Source organism: Melitaea cinxia, chromosome 19, assembly GCF_905220565.1.
Source record: "Melitaea cinxia chromosome 19, ilMelCinx1.1, whole genome shotgun sequence".
In the NCBI taxonomy this organism is placed as follows: Eukaryota; Metazoa; Arthropoda; class Insecta; order Lepidoptera; family Nymphalidae; genus Melitaea; species Melitaea cinxia.
In genome coordinates, this window is record NC_059412.1 from 2971832 (window position 1) to 2982115 (window position 10284).

The 10284-nt window shown below is 36.1% G+C and overlaps 1 protein-coding gene across 1 annotated transcript; it reads right to left on the reverse strand.

The window, feature by feature from the left end:
* Positions 1–1626: 1626 nt before the first annotated feature.
* LOC123663057 lies at positions 1627–7785 on the reverse strand. Its single transcript, XM_045597797.1, has 2 exons — positions 7378–7785; positions 1627–2405 (listed from the first exon to the last, which is right to left on the reverse strand). Exons 1-2 carry the CDS (start codon positions 7550–7552, stop codon positions 1627–1629), a joined length of 954 nt encoding a protein of 317 aa, XP_045453753.1. The 5' UTR covers positions 7553–7785.
* Positions 7786–10284: the final 2499 nt, after the last annotated feature.

The window sequence follows — 10284 nt, forward strand, 5'->3', positions numbered from 1 at the left end:
GCAGTGTATTTGACAGTCTTTTGTCGGGTGCTTAAAACTTGTCGTCATTTCAGGTAATGTGAACCTGCAATCCAAATTCTCATAAGGTTTGAAATAAATGTAAGTACCTTAAGTATCTTACAGTAATATTTGCTTCTGATAACATCCTAGCTCAGCTGATATTTTGTTGATAAAAAAATTAGCAATAGGACATTTAAATCTATTTGTGTAAGATGTAATCATGAAAACAAGAACCTCAGAAGCTAAGGTTTCAGAGTCATTTGGTAGAATTCCTCCATAATCTACATAACCTCAATATTTATCTGTTTTTTAATCGTATCTTAGTTCTGTTCTAATTGCCATAGAATAAAAAATAAGGATTACATTTTTAAGAGAGTTGTCCTTGGCTGCAGTTTCTTTTAAGAATATGATAACCTCCTGTATGAATCCAACACTACAGTCACGTGTAGCCAATAGTCTTTTCAATGTAGTTGGATGAGGCAGACAAACATGTTTTCTTAAAAAAAGATACGCTTTTGGGCTGTAGAAGTGCAAAGTTAAAGCAAAATATTTCAATTCTTCACTATTGGCGCTTTTAGTGTCACGCGGATTTGCTCACGCACGCGGGATTGGACCGCATGCGTAAAATTTCACGCTGCGGATCATACGCAGCATGAGTTTCAGTTTTCTACGGGCTGCGTAACGGTATAGACGTGTTCAAAAATGATCAATGTCAGAAGAATATGTGTCGCTTACATACTTTACAAACGACGAAACAAGAAGACAAGAGTACATGTTGATCCCTTTCTTGAAAATAGGCTTCTTGCTGGGGCGTTTCTTACACGCTTTGGAAAACTACAAAATAATGAACGTAAATTTAAAAATTACTTTCGAATGTCCATTCGTTCTTTTGATGAACTGTTGTGTAAAATTGAGAATAAGCTACAAAAAAGCAGTTTACGAAGGATTACAATACAACCGATTGAGAGGCTCGCTATTACATTAAGGTAAGTTTTAAATTTTAAATATTTAATTTCCTGCTATGATTTAGTGGAAAGGGATTTGAACAGGTAGGATAAACGTTTTTTGACTTCAAATTACTGTCATGTGTAAATTTACATGTACAAAAAAAAAATTTTGTCATGTACTCTGAAATTTCATTGTTCATAATTTCATTCAATTTCATGTTGAAATTTCATTAAATAAGATTATTTCACTCATAAAATGTCGCCATTAAAGTGGAATCATTCCTACCTTTCATCACACGCTACTTATTATAATATAGATAAAAGTTATAGGTTTGCACATGACAGTAATTTAAAGTCAAAAAAAGTCCTTAATTGGTTTGGGATTGGTACGTTCAACCTACATACACAATCCTTTTTTTTATCTGATAAAGTACACATGGCCACAGATCAAGTTACCCAAAACCAGCATAAATGGAACTCGCGCCTTGCGTATTATCATACTTAGGTAACCCGTCGGAGTCCCGCTTATACTGGATTTGAGTAACTTGATCTGTGCCGTGTGTACAACCGCACTCATATGACTAAACAAACAATTAGAGAGAAACTGGAGAAAAAAAGTTAATCGTACTCATTTTAATAAAAAGAGTTTTATTCATAAATTAAAAAATCAAATTTTACATCATTCATTTCTTTGTAAATTTGTATCCTGAGCGTTGACATTACTTTCGCCTGTAGATGATGTTGTTGCTGGGGTATAAATTACGTCATAAGACGTGATATTAAACAGGCCGCTTTCAGTCGAAATAAGAGTTTCATTGTCATTCACTGCAGCAGAACTAATAGCATTGTCGTTAAGACTCGAAGTATCCTGGATTATACTATTGGTTTGGTAATCTTGATTTATCGGTGACAAACTGTCAAGCTCAGTAAAAGCACTAGAACTTGTTGTAGGTATGGGACTGTAGTATGCAGGTTGTGTTTGACTTTCCATTTCCATAACTATATTTAAAACTTTTGTTCTGAACATTAGTTTTTGATATCTAGTGAATCTTTTTAATGAAGGCTGCAGAGACTGAAAGAAAGCCAAATCCTCACTTTCTAGCTCCAGTTGATTAGACTTTAAGCATTCTAATAACTGTGCCTCAAATTCAGATGGTGCTTGCTTTTTAGATTTTACTTGTTTTTGTTTTGATGTTGGGTGAGAACTTTCTTGACGTGAAGTATCTGGTTGCGTGGACTCATTAGGTGTTTCTAAATTACTTTGTTCAGACATTTCTTCACAGAGTGACTCTTCTCCAGCAGTTTCCGTTGTACTGTCTAAGAAAGTCAAAATGTCATAGTAAGAATATTTCTTCTTCTTCTTCTTACTCCCAGAGCCGGATGGCTGATTTTTTTCAGATATCTTGTCTTTCTGGTAAGTGTCCCTTGCTGTTCGCCAGCGTTGTTGTATTTTCTTGTCTGAAATGACAAAATATAATAAGTAAGTGGCAAAAGTACACACAGTTTCAGATCAAGTTACCCAAAACCAGTACCAATAAACGGAACTTGCTAGGGCCTCGCCGGGCGCCGAGTCGTCTACGATAATAAACAACGCATGAGTCCTGTTTATACTGGTTTTGGGAAGCTTGATCTGTGGCCGTGTGTACAAATCTGATATTAGTTGGAAATTTAACTGCATTCGATTAAAGGCCCTCCTTAATTCACACATGTTGTCAACTTTACACTGTCTCATGAAGCATTAGATAAATCAAGCAATATATATATACCTATACAGAGTGGAAAAATAAGGCCGCAGTTGAAGGAAAAGTACCCTTAGGCGCAACGCAAACGGCGGGCTGGCGCAGGCCGGTCAATTTCGCCGCGAACGATAGCGCAAAGTGAATCTTATACTAGACGCAGACGGCGCGGCCGGGGCGGCGCGGCGCAGACATCGACGAAATAATTCATTTTTTACAAAAATAATTAGAACTTCATTTAAGGATTTTTGGAAAAACACCGGATTGAATCGGGCAATTTGTTTATTTGTTACAGTAAAATTTGCCATCATCAAAATTAAGGTGAAAACTTCCGGAAGTCACTAGCGCTGTAAGTTTTTAATTTGTTTTAACAAAAATTTGCTTTATTTGCATCTGTCAACCTTCATGAAGGAGGACATCTTGTAATGTAAATATTGCCTGAAATAAACGATATTTCATTATATTATATTATATATATTTATTAGATTCCTTTCATTTGCCGGAAATTTTACCATAGGGGTTAATTTATACAGAGAAGATTTCTTATAAAATATTTACAGCATAGTTATGTGTCTCAAATCTGCTAAAAGTGGCCACTTTTAGCAGATATGAGATACATAACTATACTTCGAACTTTTCATATGAAATCATAACTGCATAAATACCCCCCTATGATAAAATTTTCGGCAAATCATAGAAATCTAACGTAGCTATAGTACTGTAGTTAAAACGAATTAAAAACTTCTAGCGCTAGCTACTTCCGTGCCCTTTCACCTTAAAGCCGATCGTCCACCGCCAGCTAAACTAATAAAGAACTAAGCTCAGTGAACTAAGCTCAGCTAAACTAGAACTACGTCGTCCGTCCACCAATAAATAAGCTAAAACTACGTTAGTGATGGCCAGTTTGTGCTAGAACGTCGAGTTAACCAGATGTGATATGGAAGACGACACGAGCAATGACGAGACTTTAGAGGAGGACTATCGTCATAGGAGAAGAAGATTGATTATTGCTTATTTTATGAAGAAAAAACGGAAACATAGATACTGGATAAGTCAACACATTCAGTCCTGGAAAACAAGCAGCGAATTTAACACTTTGTTTAATGAACTTGACGACGAAAATTTTAAGATGTACTATCGTGTATCTAGACAACAGTTTGATGAGTTACTTACAATTATTGCCAAGGATATTGCTAAGATTGATACTAATTTTCGAAAAGCTATATCGCCAGAAGAAAGATTGGCTATTTGTTTGAGGTAAGTGTATCAAGATTAAAATTAAACAGATTCAGTTACTTTGGTATATTTATTGAAAATTAGGTTGAGAGAATTATAAGAAATTAGGGAGGGATAAAGATATCAATTGAAAGTAGTATCGGTGAATGGAGTGCCTTCGTTGTTTTGAGTATCTTGGAAGTATGGATTATCTTGGGAGACTGGAGTGTCTTGGGAGCGTGGAGTAGATTGAGCAGAAGATGTTGAATATCCATATGGGAACTGACTTCCATATAAATAATTGTCATACTTATCTTCCGCTTCAGACATTATGGTAAAGATTTTCCTTTTAATGTCCCTTTGCAACCACTCTGGAAACTTTATGGCTGTTTCGCTCATACTGTCAAAAAACAGTTTTAAAGGATGTCTTCTTGATTCCCTTTCAGCTGTCTCTTTCTCTTTTATCTCACGGCGACGCTTTTCATAATCTTCATCAATTTCTCTCAGTAAAACATGTAAAGATTCATCGTTCTTCCTCTTTCTTTGCCTTTGTTCAGACAATGAGCTGTGAGATGTAGATGGTATAGATTCAGTGTTAGAAACATGATCAGTATTTTCCTGTATCTCAGTATGTGAAACTGTAATATCCTGGCTTTCACTTGCATTACCAGCTTCCATTGTATTGTTTGTTTTATTATTCTGGCTTTCATTTACGTTACCACTTCTTGGGCGGTTTTTCATATAAGGCAATAAAAATTCAAGTAGACTGGCATATTTCCAAGTGTTTGTTGATGATGCAGCTTGGCCACTTGTTGAGCTTTTAATTCTTTTTATTGATTCTCGATGCCCATCACGTAATTTTTTCCATTCGTTTTTTGCCGTTTTAACTGAAACAGTAATAAAAAAGGTTAGGGTTAACTTTCTTAATTTAAATTTATAATCATTTTAACTGTAATTTTATAGTGCAATAAAGTATGTACATATATGCATTCATTAAAAAGTGTTGCCTTTTGCAGGTTTTTGGCAACAGGGGACTCCTACAAAACAATTGGATACAATTATAGAGTGGGTGACAGATCAGTTTCTAGGATTGTAGAAAACGTCTGCCAAGCAGTTTGGAATCATTTACAACCAATATACATGTGTTTGCCGACTGAAAGAGAATGGAAAGAAATTGCTGAAAATTTTATGCTGAAATGGCAATTCCCCAACTGTATTGGAGCAGTCGACGGCAAGCATATATCCATAAAATGCCCACCTCATTCAGGTTCTCAGTATTTTAATTATAAACATTTCCATTCTGTAGTATTACTCGCAGTTGTTGATGCAAACAAGAAGTTTATTATAATAGATATTGGTTCCATGGGCAGATTTAGTGATGGTGGTATTTTTTCTGACAGTGCATTTGGACGAAGGTTACAAAATAACGAATTAAATTTGCCTAGTGATCAGCCTTTACTAGAAGGTGGTACTGCAATACCTTACGTATTTATAGGTGACCAGGCATTTCCTTTACGAAAACATTTTATGAGACCATACCCACAAAGCGCATGTCGTAACAGTAGAGAAAAAAGGAACTTTAATTATCGTCTCAGCAGAGCGCGAAATGTGGTAGAAAATGCCTTTGGTATTTTGTCAATGCGATTTCGGATATTTCGTCGGCCATTGGAGTGTAAAGTAGAATCAGTTGATTTAATAACAAAAGCTGCTTGCGTGCTACACAATTATCTTTCAACTAATCAAACAATAACAGCTTTTGATGGAGCAAGTGCTGAAGACGGATCAGTTTTACGATCAGTGGGACAACTACATGACAATGTACGAACAACAAGAGAAGCATTTCATGTAAGAGAATCCTTTTGTAATTATTTTAACAATAACAATATAAATTAAACTTACTGTCTGATATGTTCGGGTTTTTCATTTCATCCACTATCCTCTTCCATAAACCGTCTTTTTTATTTGTGTCACGGTAGTCTTTATCCTCTGGATTATACAACACAGGATACTGCTTAACATATTCAATAAACACCTCCATGCTGCTAAATACGTGTTTTACCAACCGCCCACGAACGCTCACTGTACAAACACGTTCGAACAACACTATCGACAGGCGTCAGAGGGGTAAGGCAAGGGGGTGAGAGGCGCTTAGTTTAGCTCAGTTAGTTACGGATCGGCCGCACAACTAAGTTAGTTCCACTTAGCTGGGGCATTTCACGTAGCTTAGCTGGCATAGTTTGCGGTGGACGCACATGTATGAAAAACTGGCTCAACTATTCGAGCTAAGCTAAACTAACTTAGTTTAGCTGGCAGTGGACGAAAGGCGTAAGGGTATTTATTTTTCTTCTGAAGTAAAATTCGAGCGGTGCATGCTGTCTTATGTCTGATGTCAGCATTATTAATATATTATGTTATCATATTATTAATATATTGTTTTTGTTTTCAGATATTTGGCAACTGGTAATACATTCACTGATCTACACTATTCCTATGTGATTGGAATTGCAACAATTAGCGAAATAGTAAGACAAGTTTGTTACATAATATGGATTGAACTAAAGTCTGAATGTATTCCACAGCTTAATGGGATCAAATGGAAAGAAATCGCAGAGGGATTTCTCACATATACAAATTTTCCTAATTGCTTGGGTGCAATTGATGGAAAACATATAAGAGTGATTCGGCCGCCGCACAGTGGATCACTATATTTTAATTATAAGAAATATTATTCTGTAGTGCTCCTCGCAATGTGTGATGCTGATTATAATTTTACATATATTAATGCCGGTACCAGTGGAAGCAACGCCGATTCAACCATCTTTAGAAGGACTCAATTGTATACGAAACTGGAAAGTAACACGTTGGGTATCCCTGACCCGCAAGAGTTGCCTATTATTTGCCCCGAAGTAGCTTATCCATCTAGTGTAAGAGCAAAGTTGCCGTTCGTGATAGTGGGAGACGAGGCATTTGGTTTATCATCACATGTGATGCGGCCTTATGCTCGTGATAATTTACCTTACAAAAAGAAAATATTTAATTACCGTCTGTCCAGAGCTAGAAGGTACATAGAATGCACTTTTGGAATTATGTCAAATAAATTTAGAATATTTCACAGATCCATGAATGTCAAGTTAGATCTAGCACAATTAATAGTCAAGACGGCATGTGTACTTCACAATTTCATAAGGAAACGGGATGGCTACAAGGTCAGCCATACATTTGTCACAAATGGTTTTACGGGACCACTACCCAGGCAGCAGACTGAAAGTAGTAATACGTCGGCAAGTAATATCAGAGATATATTTGCAGATTACTTTATCAATGAAGGAAAAGTCTCCTGGCAACACCGATATATAATTAATTAACTAAACTCAAAAGGTTTTAGAAGGTTTTTGATGTTATTTGTGAATTAAATAATTATGCTTATATTAATAAAGTAATGATGCTTGTATAAATAAAATAATGAACCAAACACATACCCGCCTCTTTTCTTTCCTCTTCGCTCAAATTTTCGTAGTTAGGTGCCAATTCCTTCAAAATATCTCTCCATGCAGCCTCCCTCGCGTCCCTGTTTTTGTATAATTCATTGCGTTTATCCCACAAAACGGGCCGCAGATGAACTTCAATGATTACTCGTTCTGTATCGATTTTCATTTCGGTAGTACAATACGGCGCGTGCGCCCCGCTCGACTCTAAAATGGGCACTGAAGTTGTAGGCAGCGCTTACGCATGCGGATACCCCGCACCGGGGTGACGCCCCGCACAGCGCCCCGCGTCCCGCGTGCGTTTATCACGCTTTACAATAGATACCTATATGAAATTGTTCTTTGCGGATGCTACGCATGCGGTCCAATCCCGCGTGCGTGAGCAAATCCGCGTGACACTAAAAGCGCCCTATACCTTACATTTTTGTTATTAAATAGCATAATTAAAGTGCTCATGAATATGCACAATATTCGTTTTTATGATGCTTTCAATTTCTTTTGGTTCAAGGGTCTTTTTTTATCACATTTAATAAAGATTTAAGGTACTGACAGACGTGCTCAAAAAAAGCATGCTAATAAGCTTGCTTAAAATTAGCATGCTCTGCAAACTGTTCACATTTGCCAGAAATAAGTGTGCTTGATTTAAAGCATACTCCTAAATAGGCATGCTCAAAGCAAACGTACGGACAGACGTGCTATTTGGCATCAGGCTCTCGGCCAAAATGGATGTACAAGTATATAGTGACAGTGCTATCCGTACAGAACTTAATAAAATAATCCTATTGCTTGCAACGGAATTGTGTAAGAACATTTTGGTGAAAAATAAAAAAACAAAAGCAAAGTTTTTTCTTCTCCCCAACGCGACGTATTGCGGGTTTAATTTTAATTAATTACATAAATTTTATTAATTGCATAAACAGTCGTCCACCGCAGATCGAGACAAAATGGATAATAGCATGCTAATAAGCAAACATGTTCAGACGTGCTCGGAGCACGCCCCCCACCTACCCGCGCCTCAGGTAGCATGCTAGAAAATCGAACGTCGTTTGATTTTTGAGCACGCTCTAAATAAGCATGCTCATTACATTACACACGTGCTACTAATGAGCACTTGCTAAATAAAAGCATGCTTTCGTGCTAGTAATGAGCACGTCTGTCCGTACCTTTAAGGCTATCGATCCTTAGTCTTTTTTTACGCGCTGCTTCAGAACTTTCACATCTCGTTTCAAACCTTCAATTACTTCACATTCATAGCGAATTTTCTTTGTATGAATTTCTTTGGAGGTGCTAGGCATAGGGCTGATTTCCAACTTATGGTCAGGAGTGACTGTAATATTCGCGGGATTCTCAATTGACACTTTTGCTTCACTTGTTACTGGGGCAGCTTGAACAATCATATTGCTTAGAATAGCTATCTTTTTTGCTGGTGGAACAGTCTGCAAATTAAAAAGGCCTATTATTTATGTTGGCACTATAAAAATGTAGCATTGAAGGCAAATTAGAAAAAAAAACATCTAAAATCTGTAGCCAAGATAGATATTAATTTTTTGACTGACAATTTATCATTAAACAATTACAATCAAACAACTATCCATAAATCAAGTTACGCTAGCAGAAATCAGTTTATGTTTAGATTTTAAATGAACATGTAAGCCCTTAGTTGAACGACCTGTGGTTTTAATAATTGATTTACACAACTTGCATTTGGACGTCTGTGAATCATCCGCCTTTAAAAAGTATTTCCAAACAATAACTGAACTGACAGTCTTTCTAAATAATTTTCGACATAATTGAACACTTTTCTAACTGTTTTTAGTACAAGAAAAGTCAAATCGATCGATTAAATCACTAAAAAAAATAAAACTAAGCACGTTATTAGGTTACGTCACAATTACAAATTATAAATGACAAAAAATATGTAAACAAATTCCGCGCGCGTGAAAGAAAGCAACAGCCCGTGCTCTCTACCCCGTCCCCGTCTATCAGTGGCTGGAATCTTTCTCGAGCCGAATCAGTTCGCGCGCTTCCGCGTGACGAACAATACATGTCGTTTACCGTTCCGCAGTCCCGCTAATCCCGCGGGATCCTGGTCGATTTATGTGCAAAATGGTCCTGCAAAAATAGTGCGGGATCCTGGTATTCCAGTATTGCATTCCCTCAACAAATCGTTAGAGTGAAATTTAAGTATAACGATTGGTTCATATGCAAAGATAATAATGTTACAACTACATTTTATAGTTTATACGTACGTAGGTGAAATCCTATATATACTATACTTACATTATAAATGAGAATAATATTATAACTGCATTTAGCCGAACCAAACTGCCTTAAATAAGACAATCCGTTTGAACGAAACGAACGAAAAAATATATCATTGAAATAAATAAAACAAATATATTGTATTTGACATTTATTTTATTTTATAATTAAACACCAGTAGTTTGCCGCTCCCGTTTCCTTCCCCTTTTTTATTAAAATGTTCTAGAGCCTGTAGGAAAATGCAGTCTATTACATCGCTATTATTTAAATGAATTAAATTAATATAGCTTTTTCCAGTAAGAAAAATTGAACACTTTTATTGAGCAGATATTTTTTTAATATGTTTTTATGTGTTTCACATTTTATAAAATTTTGGCCAATATGGATTGACGCAATTAATGAAATGTATTCACAAATTTTTTCTTTGTGACCATAATTTTTTAAAACTTTCATTGTCAGGTGTTCAACTTAGGCAAAATAGTCAAACAATGCCCGGGTGAGATAGCATAACCATCTTTTACCCCCATATTCTTTTTTTATTTTTGTAAAGTTGTGAAAATCCTCATTACTTATTAAATAGATTTTACAAGATTCACAGTTTTTAAATACATTCTTTTTCGTTTTAATTGCCATCCACCC